At 37.3% G+C, this 26,378-nt stretch overlaps 1 protein-coding gene across 1 annotated transcript in view; it reads left to right on the top strand.

Annotated features, from left to right (window-relative positions):
- The window catches only part of LOC100889059 (latrophilin-like protein 1), a 32,851-nt gene extending 9,424 nt beyond the window's left edge, over positions 1–23,427 (top strand). Inside the window, exons 7-27 of the mRNA XM_030989082.1 lie at positions 2,904–3,134; positions 5,681–5,718; positions 6,858–7,094; positions 8,416–8,578; positions 9,265–9,414; positions 10,057–10,114; positions 10,449–10,569; positions 12,378–12,451; positions 13,686–13,809; positions 14,452–14,555; positions 15,126–15,228; positions 15,786–15,942; positions 16,608–16,674; positions 17,242–17,308; positions 17,846–17,931; positions 18,541–18,667; positions 19,537–19,578; positions 20,209–20,307; positions 21,345–21,486; positions 22,006–22,121; positions 22,808–23,427. Coding sequence (XP_030844942.1) covers positions 2,904–3,134; positions 5,681–5,718; positions 6,858–7,094; positions 8,416–8,578; positions 9,265–9,414; positions 10,057–10,114; positions 10,449–10,569; positions 12,378–12,451; positions 13,686–13,809; positions 14,452–14,555; positions 15,126–15,228; positions 15,786–15,942; positions 16,608–16,674; positions 17,242–17,308; positions 17,846–17,931; positions 18,541–18,667; positions 19,537–19,578; positions 20,209–20,307; positions 21,345–21,486; positions 22,006–22,121; positions 22,808–22,879 — 2,378 coding nt within the window. The 3' untranslated portion in view covers positions 22,880–23,427. The remainder of the gene's footprint in view (positions 1–2,903; positions 3,135–5,680; positions 5,719–6,857; positions 7,095–8,415; positions 8,579–9,264; positions 9,415–10,056; positions 10,115–10,448; positions 10,570–12,377; positions 12,452–13,685; positions 13,810–14,451; positions 14,556–15,125; positions 15,229–15,785; positions 15,943–16,607; positions 16,675–17,241; positions 17,309–17,845; positions 17,932–18,540; positions 18,668–19,536; positions 19,579–20,208; positions 20,308–21,344; positions 21,487–22,005; positions 22,122–22,807) is intronic.
- The last annotated feature ends 2,951 nt before the right edge of the window (positions 23,428–26,378 follow it).

Raw genomic sequence — 26,378 nt, forward strand, 5'->3', positions numbered from 1 at the left:
CTTTTAGTTGACTTACTTCCCAACCTAACATTTGTGATAGAATATCGTGTATTAGCATCTTTCAAATATGCATAACATTTTTCAATTTAGATACATTATGTTAGTGGTAGTTACATTGCTTGAATACAAGCTCATAGGCCTACATTCACACACACATAAACACATATATATATATATATATATAATTTTTTGAAATTGTGACAGTAAATTGAACGACATGAGCACGACGAAGAGAGAAATAGCGAGAGATAGAAAAGCAAAAGCGCATTTGTGACAGAGGAAGTGGACAAGGGAGAGGGAGTGTGATAGGGGTCGGAGAGGGTGTGGGAGAAGGAGTGGGAGGGGGAGTGGTAGTGTGAGAGGGGTCGGAGAGGGTGTGGGAGAAGGAGTGGGAGAGGGAGAGGAAGTGGGAGGGGAGTGGGAAAGGGAATGGGAGAGGGTGTGTGAGAGGGAGAGGGAGAGCGTGTGGGTGTTGGAGTGGGAGAGAGAGGGAGTGGCAGAGGGTGTGGAAGCGGGAGTGTGATAGGGGATAGGAGAGGGTATGGGAGAAGGAATTAGAGAGGGTGTGTGAGAGGTTGTGAGAGAGTGAGTGTGAGAGGGGTCGGAGAGGGAGAGGGAGTAGGAGAGGGTGTGTGAGAGGGAGAGGAAAAGCGTGTGGGAGTTGGAGTGGGAGAGGTTTTGAGAGAGGGAGTGTGAGAGGGGTCGGAGAGGGTGTGGGAGAAGGAGTGGGAGAGGGAGAGGGAGAGCGTGTGGGAGTTGGAGTGGGAGAGAGAGGGAGTGGGGGTGGGTTTGGGAGCGGGAGTGTGATAGGGGATGGGAGAGGGTATGGGAGAAGGAGTGGGAGAGGATGTGTGAGAGGTTGTGAGAGAGGGAGTGTGAGAGGGAGAGGGAGAGAGTGTGGGAGTTGGAGTGGGAGAGGGAGTGTGAGAGGGGTCGGAGAGGGAGAGAGAGTAGGAGAGGGTGTGTGAGAGGGAGAGGGAGAGCGTGTGGGAGTTGGAGTGGGAGAGGGAGTGTGAGAGGGGTCGGAGAGGGAGAGAGAGTAGGAGAGGGTGTGTGAGAGGGAGAGGGAGAGCGTGTGGGAGTTGGAGTGGGAGAGAGAGGGAGTGGCAGAGGGTGTGGAAGCGGGAGTGTGATAGGGGATAGGAGAGGGTATGGGAGAAGGAATTAGAGAGGGTGTGTGAGAGGTTGTGAGAGAGTGAGTGTGAGAGGGGTCGGAGAGGGAGAGGGAGTAGGAGAGGGTGTGTGAGAGGGAGAGGAAAAGCGTGTGGGAGTTGGAGTGGGAGAGGTTTTGAGAGAGGGAGTGTGAGAGGGGTCGGAGAGGGTGTGGGAGAAGGAGTGGGAGAGGGAGAGGGAGAGCGTGTGGGAGTTGGAGTGGGAGAGAGAGGGAGTGGGGGTGGGTTTGGGAGCGGGAGTGTGATAGGGGATGGGAGAGGGTATGGGAGAAGGAGTGGGAGAGGATGTGTGAGAGGTTGTGAGAGAGGGAGTGTGAGAGGGAGAGCGTGTGGGAGTTGGAGTGGGAGAGGGAGTGTGAGAGGGGTCGGAGAGGGAGAGAGAGTAGGAGAGGGTGTGTGAGAGGGAGAGGGAGAGCGTGTGGGAGTTGGAGTGGGAGAGGGAGTGTGAGAGGGGTCGGAGAGGGAGAGAGAGTAGGAGAGGGTGTGTGAGAGGGAGAGGGAGAGCGTGTGGGAGTTGGAGTGGGAGAGAGAGGGAGTGGCAGAGGGTGTGGAAGCGGGAGTGTGATAGGGGATAGGAGAGGGTATGGGAGAAGGAATTAGAGAGGGTGTGTGAGAGGTTGTGAGAGAGTGAGTGTGAGAGGGGTCGGAGAGGGAGAGGGAGTAGGAGAGGGTGTGTGAGAGGGAGAGGAAAAGCGTGTGGGAGTTGGAGTGGGAGAGGTTTTGAGAGAGGGAGTGTGAGAGGGGTCGGAGAGGGTGTGGGAGAAGGAGTGGGAGAGGGAGAGGGAGAGCGTGTGGGAGTTGGAGTGGGAGAGAGAGGGAGTGGGGGTGGGTTTGGGAGCGGGAGTGTGATAGGGGATGGGAGAGGGTATGGGAGAAGGAGTGGGAGAGGATGTGTGAGAGGTTGTGAGAGAGGGAGTGTGAGAGGGAGAGGGAGAGCGTGTGGGAGTTGGAGTGGGAGAGGGAGTGTGAGAGGGGTCGGAGAGGGAGAGAGAGTAGGAGAGGGTGTGTGAGAGGGAGAGGGAGAGCGTGTGGGAGTTGGAGTGGGAGAGAGAGGGAGTGGCAGAGGGTGTGGGAGCGGGAGTGTGATAGGGGATGGGAGAGGGAATGGGAGAAGGAGTTAGAGAGGGTGTGTGAGAGGTTGTGAGAGAGTGAGTGTGAGAGGGGTCGGAGAGGGAGAGGGAGTAGGAGAGGGTTTGTGAGAGGGAGAGGGAGAGCGTGTGGGAGTTGGAGAGGGAGAGGGAGTGGGAGAGGGAGAGGAAGTGTGAGAGGGAGTGTAAAAGGGTTCGGAGAGGGTGTGGGCGAAGGAGCAGGAGAGGGAGAGGGAGTGGGAGAGGGAGAGGGTGTGGGAGAGGGAGTGTAAGAGGGGATGGGAGAGGGAGTGGGGGAGGGTGTGGGAGAGGGAGAGGAAGTGTGAATGGGAGTTGGAGTGGGAGTGGGAGACGTAGATGGAGTGGGAGAGGGAGTGGTTAATGGGATGAACGGACAGCGGCATAGAACAAAATTAGACCAACAAACTGTCCGATAAGAATCGGCATTGGCTATAGTGACAGAGTATCTCTTACTTTTGTCGTTACTCCCATTTGTGAATATTTGTCTAAATATACCTAGTAAAAATAATTAAAAGATGATAGTAATAGTTACAGTGGATTATTCTATAGCGCTCATGTCTGTTAGACTCATGCCGCTCCACAATCATGCATTTATGTATTTGTCCTCTGAATCTGGGCCAAGACGTTCAATTGCGAAACATGGATGAAAGGAGGCCAAGAAGGAAGAGAGACTGTGATGATAAGGACTATGATCGTGGTGACATGAATGATGACGATGATCCAAAGCCTATGTTTGACAATATAAGCTTTGATGGAACATCGTCACCAACTACCGAGTCGCCATTGAGTCTAGTGGCGACAAAAGAACTTCCAACTACGATAGAACGTGACGGTACCTTCAGAGGGAGTAACGGTATATTACGACATTATAGGATGTATTCTTTTCATTGGCTTTCAACCGCCAGACTTTTAGTTAACATGGCTTCACAATATTCACAACATGGGTGACATTTTGGCGTGTCTTAATTCAACTGAATTTCAGATGCAATACATTTTTTCTTCTCGCTATTCCTCATATCCACACCTGTTGGTTTTGCCCCTTTGTTCCGTCTTGTTTGTTTGTTTGTTTTGTTGGTTGTTTTTAGGTGTTTTTGTTTATTTCCTCCTTTTTTCTTTAACGCTACCATGTTCAGGGTTGTTGGTGCCCGCCACCTCATCTCCGGTGTCTCACTACCATTCAACTAACCATACTTATGTCATACAATATTGCATTAATGTCGATCACAACTACACTGTGAAAAGGTTGGGCAATATTTCCCAACACTTTGCCCAACGTTATGCCAATAGTCGCACCAACCATCTATTGGACAATACTTGCATAATTGTTTCGTATTTCGCCCAACAGCTGGTCAAGATTTTCCCAACAAGTGGGCTACTGTAGTCGGGCAGTTGAAGGGTCATATCTTTCCCCGAATTTTGGTCAAAGTACGAAACAATTATGCATGTGTGAAGTAGGGTACTTACGTTTACCAATACAACTGGGCAAAATATTACCCAATAGATGGTTGGGTTGACTATTGGCACAAAGTTGGGCAAAGTGTTGAAAAATATTGCCCAACCTTTTCACAATGTATATTGCGCGAAATCAACCCCAAGGCTTGGTCAAAACTCCATTGTACATCCCATACAAATCATGTCCGGATTACAATACCCCATTGTACATCCCATACAAATCATGTCCGGATTACAATACCCCATTGTACATCCCATACAAATCATGTCCGGATTACAATACCCCATTGCCATGTTCACACATTTCAGTAGGTGACAACAAAAAAAACCCATAAAATTAGCCTGAGGTTGATTCCGAAAATAATTTCGATCGTGTCAATAGATAAATGAATGCGGATTATTGCAGTAGTTTCTCGTTCATATAATAACAAGAACATTCAACATCAGCATCAGCAAGACAATAGCTATATCAGACCATAAATGTATACTAATGAGTTACACGGCTACTACAGCAAAACTAGCAATCTGCAATCACACTAATATTCATCTCGTACTGCTCATGCTGCTATTATTATAAGAGCTAACCTTTTAGCACATCTAGTATTACTGCTACTATATTATTAACACTATCAGAGTATTGTGATGTTTTGTGCCTTTAAATGCGGCAATAGATATTTATGCACGCATTGAATGCTTGAATTATTATTTTTGTGCATGGTCAGTGGTATTGATGAATGCTTTTATCGATTTTCATTTCCTTAAAACTATTTTTTTGTCATATACATGAAGCATTTCAATAATAGTCAGTTAGACCCACTTCGAAAAAGCGAGCACAGGAAAATACGCCGAAAAAGGCGTATAACGCACAATGAATATTAAGCCCTTATCGTTCACGGCGAGGCAGTATGACAGAAGGCATGGGAAAGCATTGTATTGTTGACCTGTTGATGATGTTTGTTTTTAAATAATGCTGTGGATATATGTATAATATTTCGTCATTTGAAAGTTATATTATATGACGAATCATTCAAGGATTTTGAAGATAATTGACCCCCATTCTTTTTCAATATACAGGCCTATGTCAACAGTAGTTTTGCAAAATATTTCCGATGGATCAGCGAACTTTAACACTTAACGTAGCATGGTAGCGTTAGAGTTAAGTGCCACTTATACTTTTTTGTACACACTGCCTCGGATTGAACGTTGGTGGCTCTATATTCATCGAGCGTTCGTTAGACCATGAACCTAATATGGTTAGACACCGTTTTTGGCGTATTTACCTGCGCAGTGTTTTTGAACTTGTATCTGACTAATAGTAGCATCGAGTGTATGTTCGAAAGAAAATTTGATATATATATCTGCATGTGGTGTCAATATTCTTGTGACTATTTTTGTGGAAGCACAAAAAGAAATATTATTTTCACTGTAATGCATTTTCTCGTGTGATGCACGTATTTTATGAGTCCATGTATTGTGTGTGTTTTCTTCAAATTCCAAGATTTTGTAAACGCTGTGGTATTTTTTTTGTTTTTAGTGCGTCTAAATAATCGACATTCTTAACATTATCTACAGTTTGAAAAAAGTCATTGGAAACGATCCAAAAGAAGAAAAAAAAATTATGTAGGCAAGGAGTAATTTATGTGTGTTTGTGGTAGAATTGGGTTTCTAAGTTTCTAATTTGGAGTTTCTAAGTTGATAGTGAAAGTTTGAATAACTATTTTTCTCTCCTCCTGTGTGACCAACCCGGAGCAATCTAGGATAATATAGACTTAAAACCTATTGGAGCCAATTCTACACACAAACCTCTGTTTACTAAAAAGTATAAGTGTAATTTACTGAATGTTGACTGAGTGCGAATTTGGATATAATGTAACTGTACTCATATTGACATGTTCATTTCATATTCTCATGAATTCATCACCAAGCTTACTATGATTATATTTTCAGGTAGTACACTCTGCAGTGGTCAATGTAAAACCCAACAGGTAGGATATTAATCAACTTTATAATATTCCAATCTGCAATGAATATAAAATGGGGATAATGTTAATTTCATGGTGCCCCCTGGTTTCCAATGAAATAGTCATTTTCGTAGTGATGATCCATGACATCAAACTTGTCAATTTTCGAACCGATTTTAAAACTGAATTAGACAACAACTTTGTTTTTTCCCTAAAAATTGTGCATGGAACATATATATTCGGGTAGTTTGCAAAGATCAACATTCATAATGTACCAAATCAACATACCTAGTATGCTCAGGCCACATTCAAGATATGCATTTCAACTGGGTAAAGTATGACGATGTACAGGAAATAAGAGGATTTAAAGTCATAAATTGTCGACTCCGTGTAGTGATATATTTAACAGACGACTTGGCATTGCATATAGAATCTCTTGTTATTTCGTGCAATTCTTACGACACCACAGCACCACCTAATAGGGCATTTCGTTCATTTATTTAGAAGAGAAAGGTTGTTGCTCGAAAGGGGATATGTGCCCTTTGTTGGCAGGGCTAGGCTTTGAAAACGCTATTTATGACAACTTATAGAGTCGAAAGCCGATATTCATTATGACTGAATACTAGTAAAATCATAATGATAATGATAATAATTTTAATTGGTCGATTGTGGTGGTTATTTTACCTGACTGCTAAAGAAGCATAAATGCTTGTTAGTAAGGCAACCAGAGGACCGACGGCTTTAAGTCTTCTCCGAGGATAATGATAACAATCATGATAGTAACAAATAAAGATGTTGATATCAAAAAAGTAAAACATCGTCAATTCATTGAGGTCACCAACGTTGTGAAATGGTATGATTATCGTCCGGTTTGGTAAGCATGCACAACTTAAGATATTAGATATTACTCCTGACGACGGATAGTCAACCTGTTCGAAACGTCGAGCCACTCATCCTCTCCAAGCGCTATGGTTCTCATTAGAACTATAAGCTAAGAAAGATAACAAACAGTCCTTTTCAGGACTACGCACCCCTAAGAAAGATTACCGAGTCAGAGTCCTTTTCAGGACTCCTCAACCCTCTCTCTCTCTCTCTCTCTCACACACACATGGTGCACCTGCAAGCCTACTGTATAACTTACGATATATTTTGTGCGTCCGTAGATCCCGACTCAGAGCATCCCAGCGTCCGAGTCTAACGTGTCTCCTGTGAGTACAGTCACCCCGGGGGTACCAGAACCACCTAAAGTCTTAGCGAATGTCTCACATGTGGTGAATCTGACTCAAGACACCTCGTTCTTCTCATCACATGCCTTCGTAGTGGGGTTAAAACACTGGCTCGCTGCTAATGATGAGATACCAGACGATCTGAACGAGGAGAACAGGCTGGAGTATGCTAAGGTGTGAATATATGCCCCTCTCTCTCCCTCTTTCTCTCTCTTTCTTTATCTATCTAGCTTTGTTTTCACTATTTTGTTAAACAATATTACTGACTACTCTTTCTGTAGTTAAACCGAACTTTGTTTCACTGTAATCACATTGAAGGGACGAATAAAGAAAGAAAGAAAAACAAATCAAATTGATTTAATTTGGGTCTGGTCTAAACTGCTAAAAACTGCGTAGAAACATCACCAATTCTTACTTTCTGGATATGCGTGGTCTGATAAATCAATTGCAAACCTTATGCGTATTTTACAGTTCTGTGCCCGTTACCCCATGCACTCAACACTGTGTGCAGTGCATGGTCAACTTTAAAAAAAAAAAAAATCCAAGCAAACGTTTCCAAAAGAATTTCTGGACATGCGTGGTCTGGTAAATTCAAATGCGTACCTTCCCTGCATGTCATGGTATTTTCACTTGTTGAAAATATTTTAAATCCAATCTATGACGAGGAAAATAAACACGAATTCCAAAATCAATCAGATTTACTTATATTTTGTGTCATGTCCAGTGCCATTGATTAGGAGAGTTTGGCCAACTCGGTTTAAGTTGGACACAATATGACGACTACTGTTTTGTTGGGCAAGCTCAAAACAGAAGAATATGCGCCATGCTGTGACCCAATGAAACCAAGTTGGCCAAACTCTGTGTATAGATGGCTCTGGTCATGTCGTGTCTGCAGTGCCATCTCTTTAGAATGCCCTTTCACTGAGGATACAACACTAGAATACTTAGAAACATTTAATAAGAATCTAAAGTCATATATAATATTTTAGTGAGTTATATGTTGAATGTACATGTATGCATATTTTTTCATCTTCCCCGTTCTCATTACTCTATGTAACTCATTCTAATTATATCCCTCTGCGCCTCAGAATAGTTTACTATAATAATAATAATAAACATTACTTATAAAGTGCTTACCACCGAAGTCTCTAAGCGCTATAACACACAAAATAGAGTGATATACAATTACATATTAAACAAAACTAAAAAGTACAAATAAACCTACAAATTACAATACATTATGGAATACAAAGTGAACAGAGTTAATTAATCATTGAACGCAATTTTGAATAAATTTGTCTTAAGATTAGTTTTGAATAGGTTAACAGATTGACAGTTTTTGACATTTAAAGGTAGGCTGTTCCAAAGTTCAGCAGAAGCTTTGCAAAAAGAGCGATTACCATAAGAAAGAGTTGGCATAGAAGTAGATGCTAGATCGATGGCGCATTACAAATGCTGTAATATTATATTATTATTATTATGTCATTTCGTGAAGCGTTTCTTCGAGGTCTGTAACAATGTGTTTGAGGTAGATCTCCTAGCTCTGGGGGAGACGGATGCCGCGACCGTTTTTGCTGACTCGTGTAGTCATCTGGCACAAGATTTCACCTCGGACCTGGAGATAGGGGAATCAGTCAACATCTCCACACATTATGTCGGTAAGCATTCCAAATTGTTCAACAACATCCATAAATCAAAAAAAAAAACGCACATGCATCAATTTAATGTTCAATGATCAATTTATCTGTTTTATTTGTATTATCTGTTTCATTTGTATTTTCTGTATTATCTGTATTTGTATTATTGTTTTATTTGTTTCTGTTTTTGGCGTTGGTAGATATTTGATATTATTTCAATTTTATGTATAATGAAAAATATGTTTTTGCGACGTTTTAACAATTAAGAAAATAATTTGTATCACCTACCCTGTAAAGCTCGTATAATCAAGGTCATTTAAAATACCTAAGCCAAGAAACGAACCTGTCAATTTATTCGATTTTTAATAAAAAGTAATAAATCTCTCCTATGTCAAAATATTATCTGCCGTAGTTGAATTTGATCAATTTGGCACCAGTATTTCACTCAACGCTTGTTAACGTATTTTCCCTCTTCTTCTTTTGCCTTCACGTCGTATTGTTCATGCCCTTGTCAATCATCCTTTTTCTTTCTTTATCTTCACATCCCCCTTTCTCTCTCTCTCTCTCTCTCTCCCTCTCTCTTTTTCTCTCTCTCTCCCTCTCCCTCTATTTCTCTCTCTCTCTCTCTCTCTCCCTATGTCTCTATACCCACTCTCTGTCTGTCTCTCTCCTTCTCACTTCCTACAATCTTTCTCTCGGCATTATAGACATGTACGCATCTGTTCAGCAGGGCAGTAATTTCACTGGATATATACAGCTCATCGAAGACGACGATGATAACGACGTTGATGAGGAGTCGGAGGCCATTCAGGTTGTCATCATCCCTCCCGATGTCGTCAGCGATCTCCATCTTTCAGGTGAAAAAATAACTTCATATTACTATATTACTATTGGTTTCACAAAGAAATAAACTTAATATTTTAACTTTCATGGTTTCATTGTACGATTATATAGATATGTTTTGTGAATATAATTTTTTTCTTCTATTTAAAATGTATCCTCGAGAGTTGTAACTTGTAGACACATACATTTCAGCTTTTTAGCTGCAGCATTGGCATCATTATATTCTATATTGTTTTAGAAATAAACCTTGAATTGAATAATCTTCTTGAAAAATGAAAAATTATAATTTTTAAAAATGTGATCCTACTTGCAATAAACCTACATACATTTATGCAAAAGTACATGTATGAATAACGTTTCATTCCAGTCGAAATCTGCATGCATATATCAGGTCGCTTCCACGTTCAGATGCTTTAATAGGTCCGCTTCGATGCGTTCATGCCAAAGTTCGTCGCAACTAAACCTGTAAAGTGTTTTAGTGTTGTAAGTTCTAACTATAGTAACACGCGAAAACTGTTCGTCATTGCATTGCACCATTAAAATAAGATATTCGAAATGGATATTTGGGTCTGACTTCGTTTGTCTTATAGAAATGATTGAAATTCATGTTTTATCTGGAAATATGATTTTTTTTTCTTGTTTTACTTTCCTTTCAGAGGAGGACTCCGTAGCTGTATCAGTGGTAGTTTATAAACGGGGGCACTTCATAGTCAAGTAAGTGGTTAATTATTAATTTACACCCACATCAACCCCGACCCCACTCCTGGTGAAAGAAAAAATGCATTGTTATACCGTCTCACCCATATTCAAACCTGCTTTCGGTTAAAACTAGCATGTACAGGGTTGGGGTAGGGGGGGGGGGGCTTTGGGAGCTGAAGCACCCCCCCCCCCCCCCCCCTCCCCTTGCAGAAGTTTTAGAAATGTCATTTATATCGTCATAATACAGTGAAAATGTAACATTGAAAACATGAAATATACAATGTTTTTTTTATCTATCACACTTCATCATCCTGATTCCAAGTCCTCCATATTTCTTTTCTGCATGTAGTCATGACAACCAAACGACTGATACATCCCATCGGCCAGCAGGATCCGTAGTCTCAATCACAGTCACAGTTAATGATAACGTTACATCAGTCCCGGTTGAATTCCAACTCTATAATGATATTGTAAGTGAACTCCCTCTTTCTTTCTTTATTTAAAGTGGCTTAAAATGTACCCGATACGGGTAATATTCGACCCTGGTCTTTTTAGAGCAGTATGTGATAAGTGATGAAATGATAAAGTTGGGTAATAATATGATGGGAGAACAGTATAAACGAGTTCGTAAACAGATCTTAGACAGGATGGATACTTCCCACCTGTGCATTTTAGAATAATCACAGCCAAAGTGACTGAGGTGCTTCATGAATACCTTTAGTTTGCCTCTTGAGAAGAATACTTCCACCTGTGTATCAGATACATGTACTGTTGGTGCATAAATGACTACTGATTACATAGCTTTCATGAGCACGATCCGAGTATTCGTCTCAATGGTTTTACAATTTGGGTACGAATGACCTTTATCTGCCCATGCGCAAATCCTAATTACGAACTCGCTTGTAAGGGAGTTTACAGATACAATCTGCGCATGGACAGATAAAGGTCATTTGTACCAAAATGGTAAAACCCACAGAGATGAATACTGGATATGCGCTCATGAAAGTTATGTGACATTATTCATTTATGCACCAACGGTTCATTCTATTATACGCAGGTGGAATTATTCTTTTCAAGAGGTCAAACAAAAGGTATTCATGAAGCACATCTAGGACTTTGGCAGTTATTATTCTAAGTTGCTCAAAGTGGAACTTCTCCATGTGTAAAAGATCTGTGGATATTTGGGGTCAATTGTACCATGTGCTATCTGTAAACTCCCTTATTGATACTGATGGGGCCACCCTGTGTGAACAAGAGATATCGTTATTATCATAATTATCATCATTATTATTATCATTATTGTTATTATAATTATCATCGTTTTCATGTTCATTATCATTAACATTGTTATTATTATTATCATTATTATAGGTTTTCCCGGCCAATGTCGTAAGATCAGCAATCAATATCATGAACGTGCATTCATGTTCGAGCAAATTTTCTCCACTCGTTGCTCCCCTGTTTCATTTTTAAACTTGTTGCATTCAATTTCGTTTCGAGTCACCGAATTTTCTAAACATGCACATTCGAATTAAAGCTGTAATGACGAAATCGAATACGCATGTCATTCCTCCAAATAAACTTTGCATAAAATTATTCAAACAGGAGTATATTAAGTGACAAATTAACATCAAATGAAAAAAAATGCACAAATATCAAATAATTATGTATGTCTAAACTCGAAATTGAATGCACGAAGACATACCACCGTTTGTCCGGCGCGAATTTGAATGCTCTTTGCACGCTTTTCTAAATTGAATGCTCGTTTTGCACGTCTCCGTGGCAAGAGTATGAAATCGCATGCCATTGAATGATGCAATTAGCTTTTTGAATGTTGATCTACATAGTCATTCAATTTCGCACGAACTTGAATGAACGTAACTTTAATTCGGATGCTAAGTTTACGAAGTTGGGCGGGAAAACCTACATTATCTCATAATTATTATTATTATCATTATCATTATGATATTTATTAATATTGTTATTATCATTAACATCATTATTATTAGTTTTATTAAATTCATTATCATTGTTATTATCATCATCATTATCATTTTCATTCATATCATTATCATTGTAATTATTATTATCATCATTATGATCATCATTATTTTTATTATTATCATTATTGTTATTATTTTATCATGATCTTTATTGTTATTATTAGTATTATTATTATTATCATTATCATTACCATCATTTTATTATTATTATTATAAGTATGAGCACACATGCATCCTTTGACGTTCATTTGCCCCCCTTGCATTTCTCTCTCAAGTCCCACCTTCTACCCGATGAGCTTTCACAGTATGAGCCAGGCAATGCGACTTGTGTCTTCTGGGAAACAACAGGGTAAGCTAGGCAAACTTCATTCTCATTTCCATGATGTCATGAAGATTATATTAAAAAAAATATATAATAAGCCTCGGTCACAAATGCCATTACGAACTGCTACAAACGCTGTACGAACGATTTTCAGAAAATGGAAATTCGGGAAGACAAAGGAAAAACAGGGAGATTCGTACGAAATTATCGTTCGTACGAACCTTTGTGACCGTAGCATTAACCATCTGTTTTAAAAAAAAATCCAATACATTAAGTCTCTCATGTTATCTTCTTTAAATATTAAAAATTAACGCCTCTTTCATCTGTAAACTGCTTTTTCAATACATTATATCTTGTTATCCCCTTTTAGATTTCCCATCTTATATACAACTTTGTTTTTATTAAAACAAAAATATATTAAACACCTCTTTCATCGGTAAACTCTTTCATATAAACAATTATCTTTTGTTACTCTCTTTTAAATTAACTAAACTTATATAAAACTGTTATTCAAAGGAAAAGTTAATATCAAAGATTTCTTGCATCTATTAACTGCTTTTTTAATATACACTTTTATTTTATCCTCTTTAAAAACAAATATATTCAACACGTCTTTCGTCCGCAACTTTTTTTTCTCAATACACTCTCTTAAGTTACCTCTTTTAAACTTAAACAAACTGTTATGAATGACTTTTATCAAAAAGTTATTATTATACATTTCTTAAGGTGATAAGCAAGGCTATTGTAAGTACCTAGGTTGATTAGCGGAAAGTCTATGCGATCATGTTTTCAGGTTGTACGTATGAAACTACCATTATTAGATTGGGATTCGTACATTTCGGATCCGCCTTCGAATATGAATCATATATATTTTTTTTTATTATTTAAAAAAACGAATCAAATACACAGTTGTCCTTAAAGTTGGAGTAATTGTTCTTCACCTCTTAATGAAATGCCTCTGATTTTCCGCAAGATAATGTGAATAACTCTTGATATATTACGTTAATGATCTTCTGAGAACGCCATTGATCAATCTATATGACTCTTTGAATTGATCAATAATGTTCTGAGAAGGTATGAACCGTATAAATCAAGATTTTAACAATTGTCACAATCATCGGATGAAAAGAGGTAAGACAACTTATTCAAAATTTAATGGCAACTGTGAACTCTGTATGTTATACAACATTCAAAAGGGATGTAAATCAATTAAAAGTAGAGTGTGGTGATATTATTTTGTTATTTTTGATGGAATTGACAGTGATGGAGAAGGAGCATGGAATGACTTTGGATGTGAAGTTCTCAACGCAACCAGAGAGTTTACTATCTGTGCATGTAACCACACAACACATTTCGGAGTATTACTACAAGTCCGGGAAGTTAAGGTAAATATGTTTTTATTTTCCTCAATTACTAGTTAGCTAAATAAACAAAAGACAAAGAGGAATAAAAGAAAAAAACAACAAGATAAGATAAGAAAAGAACAGAAAGGGAAAGAAAAAAAGAAAGAAAGAAAAATTAAAAAAACTGAACAAAACAAAAACAAACAAAAAAACTATATGGTGGCAGCGGTGGGATCTGGTTTGCCTAGTAAATTAAATTATATTGTTTGGTATGTACTGTGGAGAGAGGTGGAAAACTGCTAGTATGCATTTTTGATGATGGAGTACGAAATGTAGAGTAGATTTGAAACTACTGAATTTTGTAAATATGTTCTGCGTATACAAATCCTTTAATCATTGTAATCCACAGTGACGTATCCTCTAGACCTGGGGGGGGGGGGGGGGGGGGTGTTTCACAAAACTTATCATCAGTGACAAATAACAGTGTTTGTATTAGCTACTGAAATCCTCGCTTCTGATTGGTTATCAGCAGATTTGTCACTGGTTTTTGTCATTTGTCATTGAAAAAGGCTTTGTGAAACACCCCCGGACACCTCTCCCTATGTATAGAGGTTTCGTGGTCTATAGGAGTAAGAAATAGTGTTTTTCAATCTTATATTTTAAAAAAAACCCTCTTATTTACAGATTCCACTGGCGGATGATCTTGCTCTCACTCTCATCACATACATAGGAGCGGGAGTCTCTATCGCCTGTCTTCTCCTCACCCTTCTCATACTCAACGTGCTCACGTAAGTTTAACAAAAGTGCTTCTCGAAGATAGAAAATCTTAAATTGAATTGCCATTTATTGATGTAATCATATTTATCGCACAAATCTTTGTTCAGAGCCTCGTTACAAATGATTTCATTCACCTATTAAGAATAAATATATTTCAATAGTCAGAATGCGAATTGCGTACATTGATTATTGCTAGGTAGGACAAACATTATGGCTTGTCCTACCTAGCAACACGATCTAATTTAATCTGTCCTCTCCCTAACATGGTTTTCGTCATGCAATTCTATAGGCATTCATGCAAAGACATAAAAGACGAAATTGATAGTGTCAATAAATTTCTAACGTATCAAAGCAAACAGTGCATTATGGAAGAGGTCATTTTAAAACCGTTACATATTAGGCTCGACAAAGTCCTCTCAAAGTGATTTGAAAATAGTTCAGTTTAAGTTTTAGGTGCTATTAAAATGTTTTAACTTCTATTACATAAAACGGAGAAATCTATATCTAAACACTGAATCTTGAATTAATGTAACTATTTTTTCCTTTATAACCTTTTTTCCTTCAAACTTCTATCCTTATAGTGCATTGACCTCAGATCGAGTGAAAATTCACAAGAATCTAGTGACTGCCCTCACCGTCGCTCAGGGTCTCTTCCTTTCAATAGATGCTGCGAGCAGAAACAAGGTAAAAAAAGATGCTTAAAATAAGAGCAAAGAAAGTCAAAAGTGAAAGTTCATGTTTTATCCAAAGGGGAAATTAAAAATCCGATTGTTTTATTTCAAATTGCAATATCGAGATTTTGATATGAAGTTGGTTTAGAAGAAGAAAAAAAATGAGAGAAACATCCGTGAATAGTTTGAGGAAAGTCCGATGAAAATGAATTGAATCTTTAAGAACTTCCAAATGTGTCACCGATAAAGCGCAAGTTGGAAACTCTATGACGGGCCTTTAGAGCATTCCTCCCATTTGCTTGGTACTAAAGAAAATAAAAATCATAAATTCTAACTTTGTTGGTTAGTGATGAAGGATTAGATTTTTAATTTATATATTTGGTTGGCAGACTATATTACATTGAATACAATCATAAGGCGAGAGCTCTACTGCTTTTTATTTCTCTTGGGCATGGGGTAGTCGTTTTAATTGGTTGATTGAACATTCGCGCCAAGAATAATTATTTGCACTTCCATAAATGATTTTAATAACGATGTTGTCATTTTTTTCTTCATCATATCTTACTACAGATCAGCTGTAAAGCTGTCACCTTGTGCCTTCACTATTTCTATCTGAGTGTGTTCTGCTGGAGTCTTCTAGAAGGAATAAACCTCTACATTCAGATCGTACAGGTGTTCTCAACGGGGAGGAGGATGAAATACATCCATTATCTACTCTTAGGATGGGGTAAGAAATTTATTTCCATACGTCAATCAAAACATTAATTAATATCAAATGATATTTGCAACATAACAAAGAAAATGAAACTAATTTTCTATTAAAGAATATTAAATGTCGATAAGTAATCAAAGCATTTTAGGATACATTATACGGTTTATAAGAACAATATTATCATCAATAAAGTAGAATCTGAATGAAAATTGAGAAATCCACTTAAAATCTGAGATTGTATTACTACGGGTTATGGATGCCAACACGGAGAGAGAGAGAGAGAGAGAGAGAGAGAGAGAGAGAGAGAGGGAGAGAGAGAGAGGAGAGAGAGAGAGAGAGGGGAAGGGGGGGGGGTAAAGATCAGTAAAGAAATATTTGTCAAAGTTCAGGAAATTAATCTGGCTGTCTTTCTGGAATAAGGGTAAATATCTATGGTCAAATAATGAAATTTCCTAAATCTAAAACATGACACTGAATTAATTCAGTTATGTACTCAATAACTTTCCTATGGTTAACTAATTATAACCAACGGATACTGTAAGTAGAGGTTTTATTTATTAGTATTAACTTTTGTTATACCTTTAAAAATATCATGAAAGTATTCACAGGTAATGATGAAAACCTTTGTAAAAATCGAATATTTAATTTTGACCTCTTGTTCACGTATTTTTTTTCTCCAGGTGTGCCCATACCTATAGTTGCCATTAGTGCCGGTATCCGATGGAACATATACGGAGCTGAACAACTGTGAGAAAATACAAACGCTTTCCTTTCTTTTTCTATCAAACTAAATATAATGTCTCTGAAACTGATGTAATAATAGCCTGGATTTACATAGCGCTTAATACGAAATGCCGTCTCTACGCGCTTTACAGTTATTTGAATGAATACAAATGTGTGCCTCATGTAATGTATTCAACATTAATTAACAGTTGTGAACACAACCTCAAAGACTTTCAAAGGATCAACCTCAAAATAATTCATTGACCCTGACCTTCTTTTGAAATGTACGAACATTATTTATATGGGGTATTGATCAATAGGGTATTAAAATGAGATGATTTCTTGAAGGTCTGTGCAACCGTGTTTATTGTCAAGACATTCAGAATTATGATTATTTCATTAAAAAGACAAGATCGGATTCCTTTAACACGAATTAACAGGCAAAGAGTATCCACTGTAATGTTTAGAATATATTATTGTACAAAATATTGAAGGTCATGAAGTACGTGTTGGTGTTAATAGTTTTGATTAAGTGATACATTGATTAAAATAACGAGACTATTACGTTTCTTTGACTTTGATCACATTTAGGTGTTGGTTGACTACTCATGAAGGTCTAATATGGGCGTTTGCCGGTCCAGTCATCTTCGTTATTACTGTGAGTATGATGTAGCTAATGTTGTAGCCTACCCGCCGCACTAGGGTGTAGAGAAAAACCTCGGTGTAGAGGAGGAGAGACCCGTGTGTGACGCCAAATAGGCTACTTAATAAAAATGAAGAAGGTGGCAATTCCATGAAGCAGAAGGGCATATAAAAATTACCGGTGTGTTGGCTCAGTCAGTAGAGTGTCCGCCTCACAACCGGGAGGTCGTGGGTTCGAACCGCATCATACCAAAAGACGTTAAAAGATGGGAGTTGCTGCTACCTTGTTTGGCGTTCAACAATACGGGATAGAGCAACGTCGATCTGGCGCTGCTCAGTGGCTGCCAGGCTCACGATCAATTGGGCAAAGAGAATTTCGATTTCGGTTTAACTTAATAAAATAAAGATTATAATAATAATTATTATTATTATATAGTCCGGGGGTAGTAGAAGTAGTTATAGTGAAAACTAACAGAAGTAGTGCACGAAGTCGTTATTTTTAGATAAAAACCGCTCGAATTAAGCTGTCATTTTGTCTACCTTCCTTCAACAGACCAATTTGATAATTCTGTGCATGGTTGTACGGGTCATCGTCAAGTCTGCAGCAGCTCACAAAAAAGACAACTATGACCACGTCAAGTAAGTAGAACGTCTGGCAAGGACGTGATGTCCTTCACATACAAATGTGTATTCATTTTCGCACATTGTTGTATCAATTAACAATATCTAAACAGAAGAACAATTAATTTATTCGGAAAATGGACAGTTCATTTCGTTTCATTTTTATTTTTTCATTTCCAACAAAATACAATACATAATACCGTATTCAATGTAAAATGTTAAATTAATTTATGCATTTGAGGAAGACAAACATTGAATTATAAATTTAACTGCATTTATATTTTGAGGAAATGGAGAGGTCCACTGAAAAGCTGGGCTTGTACATTTTGGACCCCTTAATTGTAAATTGTGGTTCCTATCTTTAATATCCCTTACATTATTGGTCACATGGCAAGCCATTTATCCCGTTTACAGAGTCTTGCTAAATATAATCATTAATGTAGCATGATGTTCTTAATTTGTTTTAAATTCGGTGATTAAATGAATGAATGAATCAACGAACGAATGAATGAACGCACGAATGAGTGATGAGTGCATTAATGAATAAATGATAAATTAATGAATTAATGAATGAATGAATAAATGAAAAATAAAAATCGTTACTTTATTCACAAATATCCTTTTTAGAGCTGGAGTAAAAGGAGCCCTCCTCTTAGTACCGATCCTTGGTCTTGGATGGGTATTTGGGTTCATGTCTCTTGGTCGAGCTACGCTCATCTTTACATACCTCTTCGTCATCACGGTCGCGCTTCAGGTTAGTGACGGTCATGGATATGATGATGATGATGATGATGATGGTGCTGCTGCTGCTGCTGCTGATGATGATGGTGGTGATGATGATGGTGATGATGGCTATGATGATGATGATGATGATGAGAATGATGATAATGATGATTATGATGATAATTATGATGACGTTGATGATGATGATGACGACGACGATGATGATGATGATGACGACGACGATGATGATGATGATAATCTTGTTGATGATGACGATGATGGCTATGATGGTGATGATGATGATGATGGCTATGATGATGATGATGACGATGATGATAATGGTGACGATGATGATGATGATGATGACGATGATGATGATGATGAGGACGACGACGACGATGATGATGATGATGATGATGATGATGTTGTCGATGTTGTTGTTGTAGTTGTAGTTAATGGTATTGTTGAAGAGGATGATGATGATGGTAGCGGGGTGGTTGTTCCTACTCAGTCAAACTAGACAGGCTCATCTCGCTGTTGACGATGATTATGAAGAGATGTTAGTACTGTTGTTATATCAATAATGATTTTTAAATCAACTCTTTGTTCCCAATAAATTTTATCACTTGAAAAGGTGCTCTGTCAATGCAATGCATTACCATAATCATTCTTTTTTAATATCATTGTTGTTATCGTTATTATTATTTTCAATATTATTGACATTATTATCATTATTATTGATAATAATTTATTATTATTATTATTGTTATCAGAATCACTATATTTATTATAATTGTTTTTATTATTATCATTATTATTATTATTATAATTACTAAATTCATTATAATTTATATTATTATTATTATCATTCTTATAATTGTTTTTACATTTCCTCAACAGGGTGTTCTCATTTTTCTTCTATACTGCGCATTTAATGCAGAGGTGAGTTACAAATTTCAAAATTTGATAAAGCGATACCATGTGTTTGATTGAACCAAACATGAACAAGAAATCACAAAGCCAACTATAAGCCGGGACAAGACAAAAGTTTCATGAAATTCAATTTCAAACTCAGTTTCTTTCGTTAATTCTCAGGCATTAGTTGATGGCTTTTTTCCTGTTATTGTATTTATTTTTGTAATTCGTTTTCTTGTGTTCTTTGTTATTATTATACTCCTTAATGTTCCTGGAAATGAAATTTTAAAAAAAATTAAAAAAATTAGAAAGAGTTTCAAGTAAGGGAAATGACCTGTTGTAAATCACTGATTTTTGGTTTTTACAATTATTGTATCTTATGTTTTACTTTTTAATCTCATCAACAGTAAAATACCAGTGACTATTGAGTAGGTATGTTTATTCAATACATGTACAACAATCGACCGATTCCTTTTTTTAAATATATTTTTCCCACCATGTCGCTCAAAGTAGACAGTTTTATGGCGATTACGAAATAAAGGCAATAATATGACTGTACAAACCATGCATACAATCCGATTTTCGTCATGGTTTTTGTTGTAATGGATTGGATTGGATTTGAAAGATGATTACAAATCTTTTATTATTTGGATTCAGGTTCGAGCAGCATTGTCTAGGAAAGCTGAAAAGAGAAAATTACGACGAGGCGATGGGTTGAGTTCAGTGCCTACACCGTCAACTATTAACTCTTCACAGGTAGGGATCAAAGGAAGAGAAATTGATGGCAATACAAAGATGGAATGAGAAGGAGGAAGGGGAGGATGAGAAAGAATAAGAAAAGGGACTAGAAAGCGACAAACATAGCGAGGCGACACAGGAATCAAATTAGAAAAGAGAGAGAGGGGGAGAGAGAGGAAGAGAGGGAGAGAAAGAGAGAGAGAGAGAGAGAGAGAGGCGGGGAAAGAGAGGGGGAGAGATAGAGAGAGAGAGAGAGAGAGAGAGAGAGAGAGGGGGGGGGTAGAGAGAAAGGTAGGGGCGTTGGAAGAGGGGCTAAGGTGAAAAATATAAGCGTGACAAGAGGGAGAGAATAAGCGTGATAGAGGATATAGAATAACATAAATGGAAACATGAAATTGAAGTCTTTAAAGAGGAGAGGGTGGGTGAGTGTGGACGGGCATGTGTGTGTTATGCATGATTATGTGTGTGTGTTGGTGGGTTTGAGCGGGAGAGAAAGAGAGAGAATGAGAGGGGAAAGACAGGGGAGGGGGAGGAGGAGGAGAGGAAGAGAGAAGGAAGGTAGAGCAGGAACTGCACTTATCTGTCCAAAAATGATGGATTGTTCATAAGGAATAATCTTAACTTAGCCTTAAATGAAAACAGTGAAGAGTAGGTTTACGTTCGGTTGGAGCCGATTCAATAATAGAGGACCACTATTTTTTGTTGTTGCAGAAAAGAAGTCTTAACTAGAGGAAAATGGAAATTGCTTGCATTTTTTGTTGCTTACGAATAGATGGAGGGGTTAATTATAAAAATATCATCAAAGACATTCGACAATTGTTGAGTTTGTATGGAACTAACCCAGCTGCATAACAAAGCTAGAATTAGCCTTTGATATCTTGTTTATAAGATGACTACATTTTGATTAATTCATGTCTGCATTTTGCAAACAATAAATTGTCTTACAACATATTATGCTCAGCCTTGATAATATTTGTTTAATATGATATGTGACACATTTACGTCTATTATACTTGTTATCACTATCATCATTCTTTTCGTTTTAATATTCTCAGTCGAATGATACATCAACCACGTTCGCTTCGAAGCTGTTCGATAAAATCAAACGACGGAGATCATCGACCACGGCTAATAAGAACTCACCCATCGACACCATCCACCTTATGGATAGAAGCGAATCAGCTCACAGCACTAGAGGTGAGAAGAAATAGCTGAACAGCTAGTCATCAAATAATTTACAGATTTGGCTCTACTTGTTTTGGCTTTCATGCCCGTGTATACTGTATGCAAATATAATGACAGTGATAATAATGATAACAATAACAACTTAAAGTACTACTACTACTACTACTACTACTACTACTACTACTATACTTCTACTACTACTACTACTACTACTACTACTACTACTACTACTACTACTACTACTACTACTATTACTACTACTACTACTTATACTACTACTACTACTACTACTTCTACTACTACTACTACTACCACTACTACTTATACTACTACTACTACTACTACTACTACTACTACTACTACTTCTACTACTACTACTATTGCTATTAGTACTATACTACTAATAATAATTGTGTTTCCTTATCGAACATGTTCGTCACGCCATGACGCTCTAATCGTCACTATTATACAACTTCCAGTACACAAGATAACTTATCTTGAATTTCTTCTATTTTCTTCCACTGCATTCAGACATCATTTTACATTCCAGAAATAATGGAAGCATAGACTCGGGCTACAGTCTGAACGTTATACACACACCTAGCTATCTTCCGTCAGACAGCATGGCATCCATTAGAACAGACGTTGTAAGTATCAGGTGATAGGTCATGTGATATATTATCACGTGATAAACCAGGAAAGGAAAACTCTCAAACCTATACAATGACCATAATGGTTCTCCTGGATATGCATTAAATATCCTGCAAAGGGGAAATTTACTTTGAAATTAAGTTGGCTTTTAAACAAAAATAAGTATTTTTAATGTTTACCTTTAAAAAAACCATTGATATGTTAATGCAGCTTTAATATTATTACTGTGCAATATAAATTACACGACCTATTTCTTCTTCAAGATTAACAAAAAATGAGATTCATGAAATTTGCAGTTCAAAGCAAAGAGAGAGATACTCGAAATATATGTCACCGATATCTTTTTTTTATTTTTTTTTCTTCTAAATAACAGGGTAGATATCCATTTGAAATAAATAATTTATTCGTATACAGAAACACACCTTTGATGTATAGTTTTGATTGAATATAAATGGAGCTCTGTGAATGATGACAATGGTGATGATTATTAATTGTATTACTGTTATTGTTAAATCTCATTTTAATTATTTTCTTTTTAATGATATTGTTATTATAATTATTATCATCATTGCTATCATTATCATTATAATTATTCATCATCTTCTTCTACGTATTGTTATTATCATTGTTATTATTTTCATTATCATTATTATTTTCTTGTTTCATTTTCTTGTTTTATCAGTTACAACCAGAGGAGTTCATCCCACCGAACACACCTACCTATGACGAGCCTATTATCCCTCGCATCCAATAATCTTTTAACCTTTGACACTGCTGCCATGACAACGAGTAAAGCCCGGATTGTAAAGACATGATGTCCATTCTTTCAATAACCTGTATTTAGAGTTGTATGTGTCGTGGTATAGGGATTAAGTCACTTGACTCTCAATCCTAGGGTTGAGGGTTCGATTCCCAAATACAACGAGTAAAGCCTGGATTGTAATGACATGATGTTCATTCTTTCAATAACTTGTAACTAGAGTTGGATGTACCGTGGTATAGGGATTAATTTACTTTACTCTCAATCCTAGGGTTGAGGGTTCGAATCTCAGCCCGATGTCCTTGATGATTTGGCAAGACAGGTGTAAATTGGTACCTGGATTTTGCTGAGTAATATTGATTATAGGTCCCTCTAAAAGAACGGCTTTGATATTGATACGGCTTCCCTTAGTAAACAAACTTATTATAATTATTTGCATATAAGTAAGTAAAGCCAATGCAGACTAAGATCCATTAAAATAATTATTTTCAACAGTAATGTTTTGGATGTGCAATATCCTTTAAAAAGTGAAGCCTATAACCCATGGTAATAATAAGTCATAATGGAATAATAGGTGCAGGTATTCTAAAAAATGAGAAGTTTTCCTGCCTCTTTGCCTACGAAAATGTAGGAGATATATAAAGAAGATCTCTTGGCATGATGTAATGCCTTTCAGCATGGCATGGGCTAAGCCATTTCTTGAAAATATGACGTACCAGGAGAAGCTGTATATGTACCAGATTCATCTTTTCAAACGTGAAATTGTAAAGCATCTTGAACCTCTACGGCCATTAAAATTGTACGAGAATACTGCCCTTTTCCATAAAAAAGCTAGCATTCAAGTTGCCCAACTGTTGAGTTCAAATTGTTAAACCGTTCGAAATTTAAATATTTTAGAATAAAATTGCCTTGTACTATTACACTGTTCATTTCTAATCTTATCCTCTAAAGGTAGTGTTATATAATTGTATTGGTCATGGGTTATCCAATGATTCATATTACACACAACACACCCACTCACACTTACACACGCACCACACGGTCCCTACTCACACATTCTCAATGGTTGACATTCTAGTACACGCAGTGACCTTCGTAATTCTAATTGCATAGATGTGACAATGAAAACATCACTAATAAAATGTTTACACATTGCTGCGAGACAATTTAGAAATGTCATTGCCTATTTTCTCGGTAAGCCTAGCTAGTTGACCGAAGTCCCGCGAGACCGAAAAGCAAATTTCTCGGAACCTTTTTCATATTCAGTCTCGCGGGCCGTCGGCCAAGTGGTTAGGCCCAATTTTCTATTATATACTGTGTATATATAATTATGTAAATATACAAGGAGCACTAATCAGTAGTGTTGACATAAATTAGACATAATTTGTTTATGCAAAACATTATGAATTGAATCTACAATCAAACGTAAATATCTATCGTATCTCCAATTTTGCTGCAATTAATCGTATCTTACCGATCATTGTATTTATCTGTAACATAATGTTATTCTTAAGTTACTATTTATTGTAAATAACGTTACATGTCATAGACAAGTCAACTGGACTTACCATGTTTTACCTTTCGACCTTTCACGTCCACTAGTTACGGGATGGTTTATCAGGCCGACTGGTCTAATTTTGCATGGCGGAAAATTGTTATTGACCCGTGACGGAAATGTAGGCCCGTCCGCATCTTGTTTAAACCTAACCTTGCCACGCTGCCCTGCATATTAATATTTTAATATATGAATATTTGCGTAGGTACGGTGTGGTGGAGATCAAAATTAAATTGGCCAGATGCTGGACTTAACCAGTATGTCGCAATGATTAGGGATAATTTATGACCTGGGTAGTCATTCGTTTACGGTAAGCCACCCGATTTTCTCGCAATGTCATTCTTTTAAAGGTTTGCACTTGTAATTTTTGTACGAAATCTCATTATTTGATAAATTATCGCATCGGATCCTGTATGCGTGCGTATCATGAATATTTAAAACTAGCGCATGACGTATGGTTCATATTGAGCCAATCAAATGCAGCGATAGGATGGCAAGCTTAGGTTAAAAAAAAAAGACGCGGCCCGGCCCAGCCTTATATCCATTATCTTATAAACGGTTTGATCCATAAAAGCTGCACGGTCTAACATAGGATTATTAAGGCAGCGTTGATTGAACCGGGGATATTTATTGTACATTTGTGATTGGTTGAGATACGATTAATATGGGGAGATATGATCCATTGTAGTACTTTGTATGTTCAAAAGCGCGTTTTACCCTGTCATTTTTTGTTTTCTTTCTGCCAAAACTTCCAATATGCCAATATGATAATTTATGACTTATGAACTGTATGTGCAGGACGGGTTCGATTTGCCGAATGGCGGATTTAATTCAATCATTGTAATTTTTGTCATACAAATCTTTGAAAATTAAACGAATGTTTACAAATGCGAGTTGTTGATTGCTTTTACTTGTAGAAGTACGTGCACACTATTCGTTCTTTCCCGCTCTATCTCCTCTTCATAATACGTAGTTGTCTCCTTGTCTCCTAATAGATATTTTCATAATAATAATGGACAAAATGTTTCGCAATCCGTAATCATTTTTTTTCCTTCCATAAAAGATTTGGGTGACATAAAACTGAATATTAGAGACCTTCCCTTTCCATTTCTTTTATAGAACTTTAATTATAGTTCCATCATCCAATCAGAAACTTGTCCAATACATATCATTTTGATTTGAGTTGTCAATATGACGGACCTCAAAGATTGACATTAATTATTCACCTCTATAGCCAAATATTAATCAATCGCTTTTAATCTTTAACCGATTCATCATTTATTTGAAAGGCCTTCCCTTCTCTTCCCTCTTATTAACTTGTCATCTCCCGTCACCTATATTTTGTATTTTAAGAGACAAGAGAGTTTATTAAAAGGGGAAGTCCACCCTGATATCAAGTTGGTTTTATTAATAGCCGAAAATTGAGAGAAACGGGTCAGTGAAAGTTTGAGAGAGAAAAAAAAACAATTAAACATGATTTATGAATTTTTGAAGGTGGGATCAATCAATCATACATTGGCAACTATTTTATTAAACCAAACAGGATGGACTTTTCCTTTAAAGAGAAGGTCGAGTTCTGGGGAAAGGTGATCAATAATTTATGAGCGTTATCATTGTTATTATGCAAGTGTGGAAGAACATCAGAGAAAAAATGTTCCTTAAAAGCATGGCTCTTCAAATGCCTCCACTTTCTAAATATGACATGTAGCAGATATTTGTGTAGTCCCATAATTGGAACTCTTTTGAAGACGGGTCCCAGAAATCAACTTTCCCTGTAAGTGTGTGAGTTCAGGCCCTTCCAGCTCCCTGCAGATAAGATTTCATCTCGCACCTAAAGAATTACACATGGTCTAAAAAATAACACAATCGCTAACTAATTTCAAAAAATCAACTCAAGGACAATTTTCAAAACCCTATTATGCCATTGCAATATTCGCA

This window comes from Strongylocentrotus purpuratus, unplaced genomic scaffold (assembly GCF_000002235.5).
Source record: "Strongylocentrotus purpuratus isolate Spur 01 unplaced genomic scaffold, Spur_5.0 spur5_scaffold_18, whole genome shotgun sequence".
Lineage (NCBI taxonomy): Eukaryota > Metazoa > Echinodermata > Echinoidea > Camarodonta > Strongylocentrotidae > Strongylocentrotus > Strongylocentrotus purpuratus.